The following is a 20,550-nucleotide window of genomic DNA, read 5'->3' as shown; positions in this document are numbered from 1 at the left end:
GGCAATAAGAGCCATATATCTTGGGGGCGCACCACGCGTGGCATACCAACCCCACCTTCACCACCACGGCTGGGCCGTTGGTCTTCGCCGACATGGCCGACACGCCGTACAATCCGACCTTCAAGAGGCCGACGAGCGCCCGACCACAGTACATGCGCTCGCCGTCACCTCCGCGAGCATTCGTTGAGCCGCTTTCACCGCCCAAACCCACGCCAATGGAACCGAATTTCAACTATCCTCCAATCCACAACCCGCTCCGATACCCAGCTTCAGCTGAACAACCCTTCGCAGCAACCCCGAGGTCCAGAGCGTACAGCACAAACCAGCAGAACGGACACCATCGCACACCCTCGTCCATAGACACTCTCGCTGAAGCGGCGCTTGGGTCGAGTCCGTACCATGGGCATTCGAGGCATAGCTCGGCTATATACGAGACGAACGGCTACAGCCATGCACACCCCTCACAGCATCCTTATGGTACAAGCGAGCCTCCGCACAAGAGGACACGGTCTGAGCTTCTTCCGTCACCGCATGTTGGATACCAAGCATCACGTCCTGCGACAAGCTACCAGTCGCATCCCTGGTCTCACTCCGCTCACCATGGCCAAGGATACAACAGCAGGGTCGAAGAAGCAGCGTTGCTGCTCAACTTTCAATCTGGAGGTTGGCCAGGGCAGAGCTCACCCAGTGCGCCGAAGACGTTCACGCCAGCAGCCCCACGGCCACACGCCAACAGCTTTCCTCAAGGAGTCTTGCGACCGCGACCAGCGGAGGCAGTACGGAATCCACAGCCCGGACTGCTCCCTTCGTTCCATCCTCACACTGCGCATCAACAGCCCCCAATCTTTGAGACTCCCGAAGACACACTAACAGTACCGGCGTCTCCACGCCACACTTCTTCCAATGGCCACGTTGGCAACGATGTCGACATGCAAGATGCGCCGTGCAGCGATCCGGTCCGCCACGTGGCTGAACAACCTCTAGGTCGCCCTGCAGACGATCAAATGTCTCATGGAGAGAGCACAGACGTGACTGTGAGCGAAGCATCCGATGCACCAAAGCCACGCCGAGGCTGGCCGAAAGGTAAGCCAAGAGGATCGGGCGCAAGGAAGACCATCGCAGAAAAGGCGGCCACAAAGCGGGCGGCGTCGCGGAAGAAGACGCCAGATTCCAAGGCCAGCCGCGGCAAGTCGGATGGCATTCGAGACGCATCTGCCACTGCTTCCGAGCCCCGGCGAAAGAGCTTGAATGATGCTTTCGTGTTTGGCGAGCAGGATTCTAACGAGGAGAGCCGCTCTGATGCGCACCGGCCACGATCTGTTCCTCCTAAGACACCCATGATCATCCGCGAGGCTGCTGCACCGAAAGCCAGTCGGCGCAAGCTCGAGGTCCGTCCCGATACTGTCTGCGCCGGCTGCCAGACATCCCGAGAGACTGCGACCTCTCGTGGAGAGTTCGACGAATGGATATCATGCAATGGGTGCAAGAAATGGTTTCACATTGATTGTGCTGGATTCAAGAAAGCCCACGATATCCGAGATGTCGACAAGTACTTTTGCACTGCATGCGAGCCAGAGCACGGCAAGACGACGTATGTGCGCAAGAGTACCCGCGCGCATGCCTCAGTTGATTATGCAGAGCTGCAGCGCGGCGTGCTCAAGACTGGCGAGGAGGAGCGCAAGCATCACTACATCCAGCCGATCAAGGATGGGACATTCCAATTCGACCGCGAGGCATTCCCGCGCATGCGCCCAGAGATGGTCACACGGGAGTTCTTCGAGCGCAGCGGGACTTTCACCGAACCAATCTGTGTGCCGGCTGCGTGGAATCCGAGGCCCTGGGCAGAGCGCGAGCATGCTCAAAGTCATCCTCATGGCACGAACGGGGAAGGATGTAATGTCGGCGCTCTGGCAGACGCACTGATAGATGAACTCGAGTACGAGACTGTCCCTGACCACGGGCAAGACAGGCTTGAGATGGTGATGCCGGAAGGGTTGAGCGTGAGATCAGTCTGCAACCTCATTGGCGGCGACTGGCCGATTGATGTGATCGACGTCAAGACACAGAACTCCGGAGCGAAGTGGAACATGGCGAAATGGGCCGACTACTACGAGGAGATCCCAGACGAGAGCAAAGCGATCCGGAACGTCATCAGCCTCGAAGTTTCCCAAACGAAACTCGGCCGGCTGCTGCAGCGACCAAAGGTCGTTCGAGATCTCGATCTGCAGGACGATGTCTGGCCGCAGGAGGAGATCGACAAAGGCAAGTTCCCGAAGGTGCAATTCTACTGCCTGATGTCGGTAGCGGACAGTTACACCGACTTTCACATCGACTTTGGCGGAAGTAGCGTGTACTACCACATCCTCAAGGGCAAGAAGACGTTCTTCTTCATTCCGCCCAAAGCGAAGCACCTCAAAGCGTACGAGGAGTGGAACGACAGCCCGCAGCAGAACTTCACCTTCCTTCCCAACATCACGAAGGAATGCTACCGAGTCGATCTGCACGAAGGCGATACAATGCTCATCCCCTCCGGCTGGATTCACGCCGTCTGGACGCCCGAAGATAGCTTGGTGATTGGAGGCAACTTCCTGAACCGTTTGTCCTACAAGAACCAGTTCAAGGTGGTGGATATCGAAAAGGCCAACGAGACTCCGATGAAGTTCCGCTACCCGAGCTTCCAGAAGGTCATGTGGTACACTGCGATCAAGTACCTGCAGGACGATCCACTGCCGGAGGAGGTCAGCCAGTTGTTCTATGATGGGAGGAGGTTCGAGAGGGAGGTTCCAGTATGGGCGGACTTTGATGGTGAGATCGCAAGGAACAATCCTCAGCCGGGATGGCAGAACGCACGCTATTACAGCCAGGCGGAGATTGAAGGCCTGCCAGAGCTGGTGAACTACATCTTTCGGACGGTAATGTTGGTGATGGGTCGCATCGAAGGCGTTTCTGCGGACAGAGTCAAGCGGGTCAATGCGTCGATCCCAAAAGGGTTCGGGGACCCACTTAAATTAGCGCAAAAGTTCGCGTTCTGGAGCACCTGGAAGCGCGGCAACGAAGATCCTCCAACGTGGGCGCACCCGGACGCTGTTTTACCCAGCAGCAAGGAAGGACCGCCGAAGAAGTTGTCAGAGCGAAAACTGAAGGAATTGGAGCGCAAAGAGGCCATTGCCGCATGGCGCATCGCCCCTGATCGCCAGAGTGTGCGAGTCATGGCGAAAAACGCGAACGCTGCTGCTGCAGCTGCCACCGACGCCACCTCGATGGATGGAACTTCATCACCAGCGCCGGCGCACTTGCAAAACCATCACATGGCATCGCAATTCCATCAAAACCAGGCGTATCCAGATGCCCGCGCCACTCCGGCGCATGCGCCGATGACTTTCATGATGCAGGGCCCGCCGGGCGCGCATCTCAGCACGCCGAAGACGTCTGTCCTGGGACCGAAACGTGTCGCGTGCGATGTCTGTCGCAGACGTCGCATCAAATGCAAGCACAAAGACATTGTCCAGCAACTGACTCCCGACGGCGTGCCTTCTGTCAATGGCATTGACCCTGCTTTGGCGCCGGAACTGCACGATAACATCACGGTCTCGCCATCAAAGTTTGGAGAGAATGGACATATGGGTTATCAAATGGGCGCGAATTCTGGGCCCTATGCAGGTGGTTTACCGAATGGGGATGGGTTCTCCGCCGGCGGTGCTGGGCGAGACGGTCCGATGCCCGGGACGAGCGCATATGTAACGGCGAATATTCCGATGGCGATGAATGGGGTGCAGATGTTTGGGGAGGTGGGGAAGAAGGGGAGGAGTAAGGCGTGTTATGAGTGTCGCAAGTCCAAGGTATGATATTATATTTTAGGAATATTTTCAATATCACGCTAACTCTTATCAGCGACGATGCATTCATGACGAGAGCGGTAATGTCGACCCGGCGAAAGCTGCTGAGCCTCCAATACCTAGAGCCGGAATACCATCGAAGAAACGCGCCGCTCTGGAAGATCGCCAACGCAGTCCGTTGCTCAAGAAGACTTCTTCCGAAGGAAGCCCTTCCTACACACCGATCTCAACGCCGCATCAGCATCACATGGTCGGCCACGGTGTGCTCAAACCCAGCTTTCTGATGAGCAGGAGAGATTGCGACAAAGCAGACGGCCGTGCCAGTTCGGAGCGCGATGCGTCGGCGCCGCCACCGCGTTCACGGTCCCCACAGTCGCAAAGCGAACAGCCGCAGCTCCAACCCCAAACTCAGCCGACACCGAACATTGACCCCAGCCTGTACGAAATGTACTCTACCCGCGAGCGCGAGGAAAGCTACGGCGAGCCACGAAACAGCTATTCTTATCCCAACGCCGACCAAGGCCAGCCGTACCCACAAGGACAGTCGGGATACCAGATGCCGTCGCTGGAGCAGATCGCCAATGAAGTCCTGGTAGACATGAATGGGAATGAACAACCCGAGCATGCGCCTAGTGGTCTTTTACCGGACGGCTTCGACCAGATCCACGCATTCAACCAGTCAAATGCTGCGTCGATGCTGAACGGACTTCCTCACGCTGAGCCAGAACCCAAACCGGACGGGAGTGTCGATAGTGCCGTTTCTCTTCCGGCCAACGAGGCTTCGCAGAACAGCACAGGCAGTGCAAGTCTTGCGAATGGCGAGGCTGCGCAACTGGAGCAAGGTACGGTAGAAGGCCTACCAAATGGCGACGTCAAGCCGAACATGCCTCCTCAGCCTTCGATAGAAACAGAGCAGGAGACAGTACCTCACCAACCGCCATCGCCAGCACTTGCCCGCGCTACTTCTCCGATCGATGCAAAGCCCAACATCAACACCCTTCCTCTCTACCAACCACCCGCGCCTCCCGCTAAATCACCCGAGGTTGCGAAGAAGCAGCCGAATGGCGTTCAGCACGGTGGTGTGAGCATGTCGCCACCAACCGAGACACCTGGGAAGCGGAAACGAGATGATGCGTCGGTGACGCCTAGCGTGAAAGGTGCGAAGAAGGCGAAGGTTGGGGAGGTGGTGGAGGGAGATGATGGGAGTGCGGAGTTGGTGCGCATGTTGCAGCAGGAGGATAGGGGGTTGAGGAGGAGGAGCAAGTGAGTTCTGAAGAGAGTGCCGATGCTCGTTGGGAATATTCGAAGCTAGGAAGGGTTTCGCAAGAGCGTGACCGATGGTCTGGCTTTGATGTGGGAGAAGAGTCGCGGTTAAAAAGGAGGATCGTCAAGGCCAATAATCTCAGCATCGCCACGGCCGCGCGAGCCAATGTGTCAAGTTGGTCGGGCATGAAGCAGGGGGAACGAGGAAGGATGATACCACGAACGGCTTGGGACGTGGTCAGAGTTGAATGACATGTAAGAGTGTAGCTGTCGGCAGTGGACCGAGTTCAAATCTTCTCTAACAAACGACGCATTATCGAATTCATCATTATCCATCTCTCAAAACGATACAATTCCGAGCAGACGCAACCATGTCTCATGGCCGGTCGGTGTCACGCAGTGGAGATTGAACGTGCTGCATGTATCCGCATGCTGAAGCAAGGCAGTCGGACGCACATGTGGCATTCCTTTCACCTGGAGTACTTGCATAATCTTGATGAAACGGCGAGGAGAGGGAAGATGCAGGTTAGAGGTAAGGCAGGTAGGTGCGTTGCGGTGAGGAGGTGGACTTGCTGCGTTTGAAGCGTTTGTGTGTGTGTACTTCTGTTCGACCTTTCTGCTGTGTTTTTCCTCTCTTTCTCTTCACCTTCATCTTCGCCTCTTCTACCGATCCTTAAGCCTCCGTCCTCAATTCTCTGCCTCACTAGCTGCGTGCTACTACACCGAGAAGCACGCAACACAGTCGGCACCTCTCCACCCTCGCATTACTACTACTCCGAACCACCACCTCATCCACCTTCAACCATGCCGTCCTTCGCCCACACGCTCGCCGCTTTCACCCTCCTCGCCATCTCCATCTCCCCATCAGCAGCTGCACCAGCCAGCCAACTCTGCGAGCGCTCTACTCTCACCAAACGCCAAGAGTCTGGAGGTCTGCTATGTCTCTACCTCACCAACGACATCAACTGGGCTGGCGAGGGACTGAACTTGTGTCAGGTGGCTGGGACGTGCTGTAGGTGTCCTTCTTCATGCTTTGTATGATAATGCTCGGACGTCTGGCTGACGTGTTTCAACAACAGCTCCTGCTCTCCCCGACGGCCTCACAGCAAACATCTCCTCGGCCGGCCCGGTCGAAGGCGCGGCTTGCTTTCTTTATGATGCCCCAGACTGCGTCGGCGCGCGTTCGGATCCGATCGTGAACCCGGGCTACGGCGATCTGAGGGATATTGGGTTCGACAACAAGGCCAAGAGCTGGCGGTGCTGGCAGCTGTGTGGAGAGAACGCTTCGTCCAGCAGTTCTGCGGCGGCTTCCACAACTTCCTCCTCTTCGAGAGAGGTCATGATCAGCACAACACTCTCCGGCCCGAGAGGCAAGACAACAAGCTCTGACGTCTCAATCTCGACGACTTTGTCTGATTCGCCGACTCGCCGGGGTGCTGCGGCGGCTGGAAAGGTGGAGATCACGACGACGCTCAGAGGACATCAGCCTCTGGCATCGATTGGCGATACCGCGGCTCCCAGCTCTACGACCAGCTCTGGCGAAGTTTCGATTTCAAGCACTTTGTCTGCCGTACCATCTCCTGGTACGTCTAGCTCAACCTCGAGCAAGCGTAGCTCTCTGTCCGGTGGCCCGACGCCGTTTGCTTCGCTATCACCCACGTCCGCGACGACAAGCACGCACAGCTCTCTGTCTGGTGCTCCGACGCCGTTCGCATCTCTACCCTCGTCTTCCAGCTCGGTGACCGCGATCACTCTGAGCGGCGGCCCGATCCCATTCGCCGCTCTTACATCCTCATCAACAGCAAGCACCTTCGCTATCAGCGTCGCAACACCAGATCCGGGCTCCAACAACAGCACTACCAGCAGCACCGCTTCGACCGTGGCGAACGTGAGCGTTACTTCGATCATTCCTTCGATTCCCACGCCGACGAATCTCGGGATGTTCACGTCGGTGATGACGATGACGCATACGTTCGCGGACGGGAGTACGACGTTGGTGACGACTGCGCTTGTTGAGCCGATTTTGCCGACGGTGGGTGTGGAGTGATGGGTCCTGGTCTGGGGCAGGAGAAGGAGGCCAGATAGACCGAGTCGCGGAGATGATAGATGCTCTTAGACGGGCGGGAGGTCGCAAAGTAATGTTCGGAGGTGGTCCTGATGTATCCTCGAGTCCAGCGATAGCCGAGATCACATGCATTCTTCGCATCTCACTTCTTCTCTCCAGCCGCAGCTTGCAGCACCTTTTTCGTCTTCGCATCTCTGTCCGCAGTATCGACATTTCCATACTCCTCCTCACACTGCTTCCACATCTTCTCTTCCCACTTCTCGCCCGCCTTAACATTAATCTTGAACTTCTCTACATCCTTCTCACTCGCTTCCCAGCAGTTCTGCACTGTGCCGCCAATCTTCTCCATGAAACTCTGCATGCCACCCTCCCCACCACCAGCATGGTAGCTCTTGAAGGGCCCGGCTACAGACCACCTAGGACCCATTGAGGCCGTCATAATCGCATCAAGATCCTTTACGGACACCACATCCTGCGCGACCAACGAGCAAGCCTCCCTGAAAAGCGCGAAAGCCAGTCGATTGGCGACAAATCCCGTGCACTCTTTCTTCAGCACCACCGGCGTCCGTCCCAAACTCCGCCAGTACTTCAGCGTCTTGTTGATCGCCGCCTGACTTGTCTTCTCACCTGGTACAACTTCCAAGAGCGGCATGATGTGCGGTGGATTGAAAGGATGCACAACCATAAGCCGCGTTTTATCCTTCATCCCCTTCCCCTGCACTGTAGCCGTGATCCCACTCGTCGAACTCCAGAACAGCGCATCGCTGCGCGCAAATTTCTCGACCTCCGGCCATAGCTTCGTCTTAAAGTCTTCGTTCTCTGGTCCTTGCTCTTGGACAATATCGGCGAATTCGACGGCGGCCTTGAGGCTGGGTGCTAAAGTAATGCGGTCACTGTAGGATTTCTCGCTGCATTCGGCAGGGTCGATGTAGCCGGGTAGGTGTTCGGTGATGTAGTCGTAGAGGTCGGGCCGGTTGTCGTAGATGGAGACGGTGGAGGTGGTGGATTTGGTGAGGTGGAGGGCTGCGAAGGACAGGCCGATGGTGCCGCTGCCGATGAGGGCGATGTGGTGTTTGTCCGCCATGCTGGAGCCCTGTCGATGTTGGAAGGGGAGAGTTGATGCGGCGGCGGTGGTTCTTATGCACATCTGCGCTAGGCGGAGACTGTGGGGTTGAAGGAGGGGTATGGAGAAGCGCGCGCCGACGAGTGGGCGAAGGGGAGACATGGTGGAGGAGGATACGACTGGGTGATGTGTAGGAGACCTCACCTACCTTACGTTCATATTCGTTCACTCGGTGCTGTCCAGCCACCAGGATTGATAAGGCAGCGATAGCACCCAAAAAGAAGCATTTTGGTATCCCCGCATTTCGTCACGTGGCGGGCCATAGCCATATAGCCGCGGATCAACACCGAGGTAGACACGACCACCACCGCTTTCCAATGGCGGCACGATCATGTAGGAACAGGTAGGGATCCTTCTCATCTCTCAATATCAATTCATAGTCAGTCGTACTGTCGTTCTCATCCCGTCTGTAAACCGTCAAGATGCCCTTCAAAAGTCGCGCGGCCGATATCTTTCGTACGGACATGATCTCCTCCCATAACCACAGCAGGCTAACGATACACCACAGTTCCCCGCGATATAACGACCTACCAATGGCTCTTCGAGCACCCAACGTACAGCCCACTCCACCGCTTCCCTTCCAACGAACTCGGCGGCTATCACAACGCTATCACGAAGGAAACCCTCTCCTGGCAACAAGTTAAAGAGGCCGCTACCCACCTCTCCACCGCCCTTGTCCGGAACTATGGCCTCAAACCCACTGAGACCGTCTCGCTCTTCTCGCAGAACACGATATACTACCCTGTCGCTATGCACGCCACCCTACGAGTAGGGGGGAAAGTGAGCGGTGCAAGTCCGGCGTATAATGTAGAAGAGATGACCTACGCACTACAAAAGGCGGATGCGAAGTTTCTCATGACACATCCGGACTCCATGGGCGTGGCTATCGAAGCTGCGGAGAAGGCAGGTTTGAAGAAGGAGAATGTCTTCATGTTGGAGGGTGAGATGAAAGGATATAAGAACGTGAAGGACTTGATAGAGGAGGGCAAGAAGCTGCAGGAGGTGCCGGTATGGACGATTCCGAAGGGCAAGACCAATGGTGATGTGTGTGGGTTCTTGAGCTTTAGTTCGGGGACGACTGGGTTGCCGAAGGCTGTAAGCAGTGTTTCCACAATGTCCATATCTCCACCTGGTTGCTGATTTTGGATGCGCAGGTCATGATATCGCACCAGAATGTGATCGCCCAATGCCTCCAGGTCCAGCAGATAACGCCTTCAGACCTCACCCGGATCCTGGCAGTACTACCATCCTTCCACATCACGGGCCTCGTCCACGCCCTGCATCTCCCTGTCCTCCTCAACGCCACCGTGGTGATGCTCCCAGCCTTTACGATGAAAGCCATGCTCGACACCGTGGTCGAATACCAGCTCAAAGAACTCCTCCTCGTCCCTCCAATCTTGATCAGGATGGTCCGAGATCCGATCGTGGATAACTACGACCTCAGCTTCCTCCGACGATTTTCTTCTGGTGCAGCGCCGTTGAGTGAGGAGATCATCCAGCTGTTAAAGAAGAAGTTCCCGCAAACAGGCTTTAAGCAGGGCTACGGCATGACAGAGTCTTGTTCATGTATCACCGCGCATCCGCCTAGTCATTACGACTACAAGTATGCGCACTCTGTTGGGACGATAGTGTCGAGTACGACGGTTAAGATCGTGAAGGAGGACGGCACAGAGGGTGGGATTGGCGAGCCAGGTGAAATCTTCGCGAAGGGGCCGCAGATCGTGATGGGGTATCTAAACAACGAGCAAGCCACGAAGGACACCTTCGATGCGGACGGCTTCCTGCACACCGGCGACCAGGGCAGTATCGACGAAGAAGGCGTGATCACGATCCTAGACCGGATCAAGGAGATGATCAAGGTCAAGGGCATCGGTGTCGCGCCCGCGGAGCTCGAAGACCTCCTGCTCGGTCATGAGAAGGTGGAAGATGTAGCCGTGCTCGGGATCCAGGACGAGTGGGCCGGGGAGGTGCCCAAGGCCTACATCGTGCCTCAGTCGGGGTACGAGGGTAACCAGGCGCTCGGGCGGGAGTTGATTGCGTATGTGAGGGAGAAGAAGGTGAGGTATAAGGCGGTCAAGGAGATTGAGTTTGCGACGGAGATCCCGAAGAGTGCGAGTGGGAAGATTTTGCGGAGGGTGTTGAGGGATCAGTCGAGGAAGGGGGCGACGGGTGTGGTGGTGAGGGAGGAGCGGGCGAATCTGTAGACCGTGTCTTGAGTATAGTAAATCATCTGGTATGAGCAGTCGCAGAAGCTGTACGGAACAAGCTGTATGGATCAAGGGAAGAATTCGCGGTTGGCCTACCTCAGAGCGCCGTGGATATTGACTAAACATCACTTACCTCCTCCTCCAAATCGTTAGACCGGACAGCGAAAGTTTCGCGGGGAGCGTTCGGATGCACCTGTGAGCTGCAAGATAGTTCGCCCAGCATCAACGCGAGCCCCCCATGCTCGCAGGTTATCTTGTGTGCCTCGCTGAGCAAGATCCCTGCGGTGGACCCATGAAGCGTTGGAGGCGGGAGAAGGAGAAGATATTCGGCCTCCCCACCGCTCTCACGACTTCTCTCGTTCGACGAGAATGTTGGAGGTCGGCTCGATGGATCTGTATCAACTTGTTCCCTTCGTGCGACCAGCAGCAACACTGTATCGCCGAGGCACGTCGCGAGCAATCTCCTGATACCAAGCACGACTAAGAGAACACTGTCCTGAATCAGCGGGGTGGATCACCTCACAGACTTGGATAAATGCCCGTAACCTGATAGATGTCTCATGTGAATATGTGATGAGGCACATCCATGACAGGCTGTGGATGCTGTGTTCCTGCCGGATATTCGACTATGCATGCGGTCGAGATAAGGTCCAAGTTGGAGGGGAGCCGAGGCCGGGCAGTTTTGCACAATCTGCTATCCTCCGCCAGAAGGATGTTTAGTGGGGATGTGGTTTAGATCTGTTGATCCTAGGCCGTCGGTCGAGTGAACACCAAGGCAGTCCGAGTAGTGGCCAAAGCTGTTTGTGATGCGCTGTCTGTAGTATGTGGGACGTTGATCATCAGTGAAGTCCGGAAGATGCAGATGGACGACGATGGTGGCGCTGCGAGCCGCACCCCACCCGTTGCTGCAGCTGAGCCTCAGAGGCAGGTTCATCCGGTTGCCTCTCAACGGCCTGCGGTAAAAGGTGTTGCCTGCAACGTGGCTGGTGTAACAGACTACACATCCAGACCCTCCAATCGCATCAGCAAGGCGTGCATCATGACGGGTACCGGGGTGGAGCAGCGTGGGCTGAGACATTGACAGATGTCGCTAACGCCGGCAGACAGATCTGAGGTGTCTTTGACGCTGTCGCTGGCTGTAGCGAAACATGCTCGCGGCATTCGAGGCCTTGCGATTCTTCACAGAAACTGTGGAATGACCGCGACTCACCTGAAGCGATGTTCCTGGAAGTCTCTTTCGGGGAGGCAGCAAAGAGATGTTCTGGACGGCGACAAGGTTTGCCGTAGGCCAACGCAAAGAGACGCTAGCTCCGGGACGACCAACCTTAATTCAGGGTTAATGTTCCTGGTATCTCAAGCCAACGACATCCACCATCAGACCAACCACCAACGGCGAGGCGAGAAGGCTGGCGTCTTTGTGCTCATCGAACAGACCAAGTCAGCTCGTTGGCGGCGCCACGTTCTACTAGAGCTGACTTGTAGCCATGCAAGATCAGTGAGACTTCTCCCGTACCTGACAGCCCAGACCCTCCGTTCTCGTGGACGCCCGACCTGCATGTTACTTCGGACCAGCTCAATGGCCCTGCCGATCGCTATCACTGCCGGACCAGCGAGATAACGATATCGACGTAGTCCTTGACTTAACCTTTGGCTCGCAAAGACTAGTTTCAGCGCTCTCGCTGGCCACCGCTACGGGTGTGATTGAGCAAGGTAAGTGGCCGTCTAACTTCAAATCGCTCAGCAACAGCGCAGTCTATGGCTGTTGATCCCACGCTGTCACCAACGTATCAGCCTTCCGCACCCGGGATCTATGCTGCAGAGCTACGCCCATGTGCGACTGGGTGGGAACGGCAGGCGGAGCAGCCTCCCGCATGTCGATATGCAGAGCCCAGTAGGCACTATACGGTGCAGCAAAGATCCCACCCCATTCACCCGCGTTCGGTCTCCTCGCTCTCGTTTCCCGGTATTTATATAGGCCTCTGCCTCCTGGAAACCCTTCCTTCTTGAGCACGCCATAGCATCCTTCCATCTAGTAGTCCAACTACACTCGTTTCAGCAACAGGACTACCCTCTTTACGCCTAGACTTCCAATCAGCATGCACGGCATCAGTCAAATGTGCCTTGCGGCATTGCTTCCCGCCGCACTCGCCATGCCCTTCAATCCTCCATGGGGCTCGCCACCCCACCAACCTTGGACTACCACCAGCAGCAGCATGCCTGGTGCTCCCCCGACAGGCACTCCAACCAGCATGTCATTCCCGCCAGCTCCCACAGCCCCCGGCCCCATTGGTACGGCTACCGGTTCCGGCACCGGCTACCCCTACCCAACCTACATGTCCAACAAGCGCGAAGCCGAAGCATTGGCTCGGGAGAAGCGTGATGCTTTCGAAGGTCCTCGCCAGGGCCACTTCCCACACTACTGGCCTGCGCCATCTCCCTCTTCTGGTGGCCCAATGCCGACAGCTGGCCCGACAGGTACTGGCACAGCCGGACCATTCCCGACTGCGACCGGAAGCTACCCTGGGTAGATGACGTACTAGGCGTGTGGAAAGCTTAGCGGGATGGGAAGAGACGAAGTCACGCTTGAGAAGTTAACACGCTGGTATGAGGGTATGACTGGGTCAAGTCAACACGGCCTTCACTCGACTTGATGTATGGCTGGGACAGAGACCGTTGGCCGGCGTTGGGAGCATGTGGCTTTGGCGCATCTAAAGCGACGACCAACGTTCGCCATACATAGATCTCTGTATGATACCAGATGCGATCTCGGGTACTTCTTGTCGCTCATTGCTCGCCTGAACTGCTGTGTGCCTAAACCTGTTCCCTACATGAACTTTCTCTGCTCTATCTGCTTGTTCATGTTAGGCACCAATATGCACAACGGGTGTCGTTCGCCACGCGTCCTCCTCGTGGCAGATGGCGGATGTGACACCCGCAGATGCCCGAAAACGCAGGCCCTGTGGTGAATACCCTGGACACATCGCCTAGAGGACAAGACAAAACCCGACATGGGACAAGTTCTCGAACCCGCACTGCTGCGCCAATAACGATGCCGAGCACTTCGTATGGCCTATCTATAGGTATTCCCACCCGTAACATCATGCGTCTCGCCCTCAACATCTTCCAACTGCAACTGCGCCGCCTGCCTCGCAACCAAATCCTCATCCATCAATCCACCTCCATCGCTTGGCCCTCCGTACTCAGGCGGATAAGTATGCTTATAGGGGATGCCAGGCTTCAAATACAGAATCAGTCGAAACGCCGTATTGCCGTTCAAGTAATACCGATGCAGCCGCTTCGTCCGAATGAAACCCAAGTGCGCGTAGATTCGAAGAGAAGGCTCGTTGTCAACTTCCGTCTCGAGAGCAATCTCGTCGGCGTCTTTGGCGATCATTTTCTCAACGGCCATTCGGACGAGTGCAGAGGCGATGCCTTGACCGCGGTGTTGTTGGCGAGTGGCCAGCATGGCTATGTAGCCACGCATGGGGCCGCCTCGGTGAGGCTCGAGTTTGCAGACGATTACGCCTATGAGGTTTTCATCCTTGTCCAGAGCCTAGTCCTGTGTCAACTGGTGTAATAGAGGAAGGGGCGTGGAGATATTACCATGAAGCACAAGTCTGGCCATTGGTACAGGAAGTAGCGGTAGACATAGATGCTGTAGGGCTCAGAAAGGTCTTGCGAGATCAGTTGCCGGATGGCGGAGAGGTAGGGTGATTCTCTCTGGTCGCCATAGTTCACGTAGTGCAGGCCATCCACAGCAGTTGGCTTCTCGACAAGAGTGGCGGCTTCATCTTTGCCTGGGCCGCTCATCGGGAGCGCGAGGGAGGGTCGAAGTCGAGTGTATGCAGCATTTGGTCGCCGGTCAATAAACAGTCTCGTCCAGCGATTGGTCGTTGTTTGTGCTCTGGTATTCACATTTTAGCGTTCGCGCTAGTCCGCAAAAGTGCAATAGGCGAACTTTCACATGAAGATTACAGGTCGTTGTTCTATTGTCGAGCCCCCACCATTTTTCACAACACCACCTAATTCTACATGTTGTTGTCTGCGCGGCGCAACAATCATGTCGGAACTCCGCCGTCGCATCTTTGGACGGTCAGGGACGCCAGACTCAACACCCGCCAGCTCCCGCGATAGCAGTCCAGCGCCAGGACAGGAAACGAACAAAGATGGCTCGGAATACCAAGTGGTGCCGCGGAGGAAGATGGAGAGACTGCGAAGTGATCTGAGAATATTGAGAGGTAAGGGAAGAAAAAGACGGATGGCTTGGATCTTTGCGCTGGGAGGGGTGTTTGGCATATTCCTGGCTGGATTCTTCGCTACTAGCAATGGGAGCTTCGATCAATTGGTGCAATTCACGGGCATGAAGGACATGAACTTGGACTCGATACTGGACATTCTGCCTACTGGGGTCATCAGGGACGTCCAAGAGCTACAGGTACGTAGTTGTGCTAAGCAGTCTCACTTCTCAAGCTGATGTTGACGAAGGTGTCTTTGCTTGCAGACACATGAAAAAGAAGCCGTGAACTACGACTCTTTCTCTATTGGCCTCGCGGCGCGGTCAGAAGGTATATCTGCCAAATATCCAGTCATCATGATACCAGGTGTTATCTCGACAGGACTGGAGAGCTGGGGCACGGAGGAGCAGTCGCGGCAGTACTTCAGGAAGCGACTATGGGGCTCGTGGAGCATGATGAGAGCGATGGTGTTGGACAAGGCCAGCTGGAAGCGGCATATTATGCTGGACAAGGCTACCGGTCTGGATCCACCTGGCATCAAGCTGCGCTCTGCTCAAGGCTTCGATGCGGCAGACTTCTTCATTACCGGCTACTGGATTTGGAACAAGATTCTGGAAAACCTGGCCACCATCGGCTACGACCCGAGCAACGCCTTCACAGCAGCTTACGACTGGCGGCTCAGCTACCAGAACTACGAAATCCGAGACCAGTACTTCACCCGGCTGAAGAACCACATTGAAGTTGGCAAACAGCTCACCGGCCTCAAAGTAGTACTCCTATCCCACTCAATGGGTTCGCAAGTGCTGTACTACTTCTTCCACTGGGCGGAAGCTGAAGGCTACGGCAATGGCGGGCCCACTTGGGTGAATGATCATATCGAATCCTGGATCAACATCTCCGGCTGCATGCTTGGAGCACTGAAAGACGTGCCGGCAGTGCTCAGTGGTGAGATGCGCGATACAGTCCAGCTCAATGCCTTTGCGGTCTACGGCCTTGAGAAGTTCTTGTCACGTTCCGAACGAGCCGACATATTCCGGGCTATGCCAGGAATTAGCAGCATGCTACCGATCGGCGGAGAGGCTGTCTGGGGCAATGCCACTTGGGCACCGGACGACAGGCCTGGTCAGAACTTTACATATGGCAAGTTTTTGAACTTTCGAGAGACTAATAGCTCTTCGTCGCCCGGCAACTTGACCATAGCACAGTCACTGCCATACTTGTTCAATCATACTGAGCAATGGTATGTGAATGAGATAAAACGGAGCTACAGCCAGGGTGTCGCACATAGCAAGAAGGAAGTGGAGGAGAACCAGCGGGTGCCTCAGAAGTGGATGAATCCGCTCGAGACAAGGCTGCCTCATGCTCCGGACATGAAGATCTTTTGCTTTTACGGGGTTGGCAAGCCGACTGAGCGAGCTTACTATTACCGCGAGGACGGTGCAATCAATAGCACGGCAGTGATGATCGGTACGTCTCACAGGCACCTTTACACACGCATAGCTGACCCGGCATCTAGACTCAAGCGTCACTACTCCTAATGGTGGTGTTGACCATGGAGTCGTTCTGGGAGAAGGCGACGGCACAGTCAACCTTCTGTCTTCCGGCTATATGTGTAGCAAAGGCTGGAAGATCGACCGCTACAACCCAGCGAAGATCCCCGTCATCACATACGAGATGCCTCACGAGCCAGACCGCTTCAGTCCCAGAGGTGGTCCGAATACTGGAGATCACGTCGATATCCTTGGACGAAGTAGTCTCAACGATCTCATCTTGCGAGTCGCAGGAGGGAAAGGGCATACTATCACGGATACGATCTACTCGAATATTCGGGATTACGCTAAGAGGGTCAAGATCTATGATGATGATGCGGAAGAGGAGGAGCGGCGGCATGCACTGGAGGGTGATGGGGACTCGGACTGAGAGAAAGCTTCAGCTTTTTGGTGCATCCGGCGGCGTTTGCAGGTCTGCTTGCTCCTCGCGGTAAGAGCTTTGTGCTGATGATGATACCACATAGAACGTTCGGTTCCACAGAGTTACATGTCGGCTGCGGCTACTTGCTTGAAGGTCCCTTGTTCCCTCTGTGACTGCTTGCCGGTCTTGTCGTTGATCCATTCTGCCATCTCATCTGTCCCATGGTTCTGGATATATGAGAGGTCTGCCGCCGCTCGTTCGGCTCTGATCTGGCCAGCACTGTGACGTCCGGAGAGGGAAGGGGGAAGATGGGGGTTGGTGGAGAGCACGGACCCGGCTAACTTTGCATTCACTTTCACGTGAAAGGGGTTCACCACCTTCCTCAACTTCCTCAAGCTTCCGGCCCACTTTGGCTAGACTACTTTGCCATGAGACGCACCTACGAAACAAATCTCTTCACCTTTTCGCACATCACACCCACAGCAAGACCTCAGTGCCACGACAAGTCGTCCTTCTTGCAACAACAGTTCTTGCTTCGCACCGCAACACCTAATACAATACAACACCTGTATACACACTCACAACAAGTTATTAACGACATGTCTTTCTCCATGCAGCAGCCGGTAAGCCAAACGACGCACCTCTGTCATACCATGCTCTGTACTGACCTGGCCCATCCAGGAGACCCACCCGTTCGTCGTTGACAGTGAGGACGAGTTCGCGGGTACGACTGCTCAGCTGGACAGTCAAGAGGACCTCTTCATATGTGCCGCCCTCTATATGATGATTCTACTGTATACTGATCATGCGAAACAGACTGCTGGGGACGATCTCAGAATCGCACTTCCACTGGAGACGTTCACCACCGGCGCACCAACGTTGATCATCCTCCCTCGAGCCAACAGAGTCGACCAAACAGTACCAACGCTCGCAGGCGCTGCTACACCCACACCATCAGATCATCAGCTCTTTGGTCTGCCTCCTCGCTTCCCACCACCTGGCTCCCAAGCATCAAGCGGAACTCCTGGTGTCCATCACGGCCCTGCAGATTCCTCTAGCATGGCAACCAGCTCAACTTCCTCCCAACTATCACAGCTACAAGCTCGGCAGCCTGATCCTGCGCGCGAAGCTCATGAGAGAGGGCCACCGATTGGTGCGAGGGATCCAATGGACATCCTGAACGAAGCTCCACTTGGCGGTGAACGCAACCTCGACGAAGAGACCATCCAGCGCCGTTGATCAAACGCGATACATCACACGGCAATGGCGTATCGACGGCTGATGGCTGCTGTTCTTGAGCATGATGCTGAGGAACTGTTTGCTAGATTCAGCGACATGTATCCTGGGGAGTTCGACGCGGCGGTGGCAGATGCTATCATGAATGAGGAGGATAATACGTTCGAGAGCAGTCAGGGTGCACAACATTGAAGTGCAAAGGGCAGGCGATGTGACACTCATCGTGACTGGCGGATAGAAGCAGGAGTACAAGCTGTGATAGGATCAATTATCTACAGCCTAGCTCTCGCCCCATCCTCAACAACCGCTACGAGTATGCCTTCTGCAACATCTTCATCGTCTTCCGCTTCTGTGATCCAGCTAACAGTCCCTGCTTTGTGCGAACGTATCTCAATCTCCATTTTCATCTGCTTGATAACACAAATAGCTTCATCCTTCTTGACTTGATCCCCAACATCCACCAGCACCTCTACCAGCTTACCAGATATCGGAAGAACGACATGGTCCTTGTTCGACCGGTCACCCAGCGGATGCTGTGAGTTGAGCGTAGACCCAGAGGCTGATGTACTTTGCAAGTCCAGTGTGAAGCTCTTAGCTTCCGAGCCTTGCACTGTGTATTTTACATCCGCAGCAAACGACGAGGGAAAGTCGTTCTTCAACACCTTGGTGATCTGCATATGGTGTTGTTGTGCTTGCGATGGATCTGAATTCTTCAATGAGATCTGCCAAGCGTCGTCCCTTCGGAACATGAACGAAGAGCCGGGTGCTATATTTGCTCCAGACTGGCTAGCAGATTGTGCCTGTGCCAAACCATGGAGCGGGTCTCTGCTGCCAGATGACAGTGCTCGGCTCTGCTTCAACAGCTCCTCGTGTTTCGCTTCAAGCCACTGGGTGTCACAGGCACCAGCCTCGAAATCAGGGTGGGAAACGATTGCTCTCAGAAGCGCCAGATTAGTGGTGATGCCCTGTATTGATGTGTCATCCAGCGCTCTGCGTGTTTTGGAGACAACTTCGTTCCATGTTCGAGCAGTGATGATCAGCTTCGCTATCACGCTGTCGAAGTCCGAACTGACTACAGCAGGTGCATCAGCGACGAGCGCTGTGTCAACTCGGACGCCATTGCCGGAAGGCAACCTGAAGGACTGTATCTTGCCGATGCTGAGAGAGTATCCCTTCTCAGGGTCCTCAGCTGTGAGGCGAAGTTGGATAGAGTGGGCTTTGGGCGGATGTAGAGGGTCTTGGGATAGATCTGTGAGCCCAGCTTCTGAGAACGAGGCACCTTGGGCAAGTCTCAGCTGAGCCTTCACGATGTCCACGGAGCATATCGACTCGGAGATGGTGTGTTCGACTTGTAATCTTGGGTTGACTTCTAGGAAGAAGTTCTCCGAGGTGTGAGGGTTGAGCAAGAATTCAAAGGTGCCGAGGGAACGATAGTTAATCTGGACATCGTTAGCTTGGAGTCGTAAAGAGCCAGCAATGACATCTCACCTTCTTCGCCATTGCTAACGCCGACTCAATAACAGGCGCCACAACCTCTCTGCTAGCTATCGTGCTCGGAGCGAGTTCGACGATCTTCTGATATCTCCTCTGAATGCTGCACTCTCGTTCCCACAAATGCATAACGTTGCCACTGCCATCACCAATGATCTGGACTTCAACGTGGCGAAAGCCATCGATTGCTGCTCTCTCGGCGAAAACTTGCTTAGATGGGCTCTCCTCAATGGCACGAGTGACCAGACTCTGAAGGTCTTCCATATCCCGGACGAGTCGAATGCCACGGCCGCCTCCGCCGTCAACAGCTTTTACCATGATTGGCAAGCCATTCCTTTCCGCAAATTGTCTTACTGCGGTAACGTCACCGGTCGGATCGATGAGTGCTGGCAAGACTGGAACACCGCACTCTTCGGCAAGTTTTCGAGCCTGTAGCTTGTCTCCTGTTCGATCGAGGATTTCGGCTCCAGGTCCAACGACGATAATTCCAGCTTGAGCCATCCGGTTGGCCAATTGAGAGGACTCCGAGAGAAACCCATAACCAGGGTGGACGGCGTTCACTCCATTCTTCTTCGCCGTCTCCACGAGCTCATTAACGTCCATGTACGAAGCCGGCGACTTCAATCGGACTGCAACGGCAGCATTGTATGTGTGCGTGACATCGTTGTCGGTGTAGACTGCGATAGTCTCAATGCCGAGTTCCCGGGCTGATGATATGATCCTGGTTGCGATCTCGCCTCTGCATCTGTGTCAGTGTCTGTCTCGAAGTTCCTAGGAAGCATTGGGCGTACCTGTTCGCCACCAGGAGCCGCTTGATAGGACGAGGACTCATGCTCGGCTTTTTTTGGTGCCAATGGGTACCTTGCAGACGAATCCGAGACGAGTACTACGATTGTTTGGCACGCAAAGTGTTGTTGACCGTTGATCTTAGAAGTGGTGTTGTCGTTTGTCCACGCAGCCTCGGTTGTCGAAAGCTTCTTGGGATCGCCCACCTTCAAGACAAGAACGAGTTCGGCAAGGAAAAGGAGAGCATCGCACCAAGTTCATCTATTTCACCCACTGCAAAACATCTGACCAGACATCCAAATGCTGATGACAGTAACAGCTTGCGAGGTCTTGGCCGCCGGTCCTTGTGCAGCTGCGCAGAGCGTTCAATCACACCAGCACGAGGCTCGGATCATTG

The 20,550-nt window shown here is 55.3% G+C and overlaps 9 protein-coding genes across 9 annotated transcripts; 6 read left to right on the top strand and 3 right to left on the bottom strand.

Moving 5' to 3' along the window:
* Positions 1 to 92: 92 nt before the first annotated feature.
* Positions 93 to 5,103, top strand: JHD1 (JmjC domain-containing histone demethylation protein 1; the record flags this gene model as incomplete). Its single annotated transcript, XM_064803375.1, has 2 exons — positions 93 to 3,839; positions 3,892 to 5,103. 2 exons carry the CDS (start codon positions 93 to 95, stop codon positions 5,101 to 5,103), a joined length of 4,959 nt encoding a protein of 1,652 aa, XP_064658290.1.
* An 800-nt stretch (positions 5,104 to 5,903) lies between these two features.
* Positions 5,904 to 7,146, top strand: LTR77_006132 (uncharacterized protein; the record flags this gene model as incomplete). The annotated part of the gene is made up of 2 exons (XM_064803374.1): positions 5,904 to 6,111; positions 6,179 to 7,146. The coding sequence occupies 2 exons, from the start codon at positions 5,904 to 5,906 to the stop codon at positions 7,144 to 7,146; spliced, it is 1,176 nt and encodes a 391-aa protein (XP_064658289.1).
* Positions 7,147 to 7,306: 160 nt separating this feature from the next.
* LTR77_006131 (uncharacterized protein) lies at positions 7,307 to 8,248 on the bottom strand (the record flags this gene model as incomplete). Its single annotated transcript, XM_064803373.1, has 1 exon — positions 7,307 to 8,248. The coding sequence occupies one exon, from the start codon at positions 8,246 to 8,248 to the stop codon at positions 7,307 to 7,309; it is 942 nt and encodes a 313-aa protein (XP_064658288.1).
* A 461-nt stretch (positions 8,249 to 8,709) lies between these two features.
* LTR77_006130 (uncharacterized protein) lies at positions 8,710 to 10,491 on the top strand (the record flags this gene model as incomplete). Its single annotated transcript, XM_064803372.1, has 3 exons — positions 8,710 to 8,743; positions 8,796 to 9,382; positions 9,442 to 10,491. 3 exons carry the CDS (start codon positions 8,710 to 8,712, stop codon positions 10,489 to 10,491), a joined length of 1,671 nt encoding a protein of 556 aa, XP_064658287.1.
* Positions 10,492 to 12,707: 2,216 nt separating this feature from the next.
* LTR77_006129 (uncharacterized protein) lies at positions 12,708 to 13,022 on the top strand (the record flags this gene model as incomplete). The annotated part of the gene is made up of 1 exon (XM_064803371.1): positions 12,708 to 13,022. The coding sequence occupies one exon, from the start codon at positions 12,708 to 12,710 to the stop codon at positions 13,020 to 13,022; it is 315 nt and encodes a 104-aa protein (XP_064658286.1).
* Positions 13,023 to 13,564: 542 nt separating this feature from the next.
* Positions 13,565 to 14,304, bottom strand: naa30 (N-alpha-acetyltransferase 30; the record flags this gene model as incomplete). Its single annotated transcript, XM_064803370.1, has 2 exons — positions 13,565 to 14,047; positions 14,098 to 14,304. 2 exons carry the CDS (start codon positions 14,302 to 14,304, stop codon positions 13,565 to 13,567), a joined length of 690 nt encoding a protein of 229 aa, XP_064658285.1.
* Positions 14,305 to 14,554: 250 nt separating this feature from the next.
* Positions 14,555 to 16,649, top strand: LRO1 (phospholipid:diacylglycerol acyltransferase; the record flags this gene model as incomplete). The annotated part of the gene is made up of 3 exons (XM_064803369.1): positions 14,555 to 14,929; positions 14,996 to 16,196; positions 16,246 to 16,649. 3 exons carry the CDS (start codon positions 14,555 to 14,557, stop codon positions 16,647 to 16,649), a joined length of 1,980 nt encoding a protein of 659 aa, XP_064658284.1.
* A 590-nt stretch (positions 16,650 to 17,239) lies between these two features.
* On the top strand, positions 17,240 to 17,879 carry LTR77_006126 (uncharacterized protein; the record flags this gene model as incomplete). Its single annotated transcript, XM_064803368.1, has 2 exons — positions 17,240 to 17,263; positions 17,322 to 17,879. 2 exons carry the CDS (start codon positions 17,240 to 17,242, stop codon positions 17,877 to 17,879), a joined length of 582 nt encoding a protein of 193 aa, XP_064658283.1.
* Positions 17,880 to 18,148: 269 nt separating this feature from the next.
* Positions 18,149 to 20,199, bottom strand: LTR77_006125 (uncharacterized protein; the record flags this gene model as incomplete). The annotated part of the gene is made up of 3 exons (XM_064803367.1): positions 18,149 to 19,315; positions 19,365 to 20,106; positions 20,159 to 20,199. 3 exons carry the CDS (start codon positions 20,197 to 20,199, stop codon positions 18,149 to 18,151), a joined length of 1,950 nt encoding a protein of 649 aa, XP_064658282.1.
* Between the last annotated feature and the right edge of the window lie 351 nt (positions 20,200 to 20,550).

This window comes from Saxophila tyrrhenica (assembly GCF_035928015.1).
Source record: "Saxophila tyrrhenica strain CCFEE 5935 chromosome Unknown scaffold_9, whole genome shotgun sequence".
Taxonomy (NCBI): domain Eukaryota; kingdom Fungi; phylum Ascomycota; class Dothideomycetes; order Mycosphaerellales; family Extremaceae; genus Saxophila; species Saxophila tyrrhenica.
Note: the sequence above shows the minus strand (reverse complement) of the source record. Positions and strands in the feature narration are given on the sequence as shown.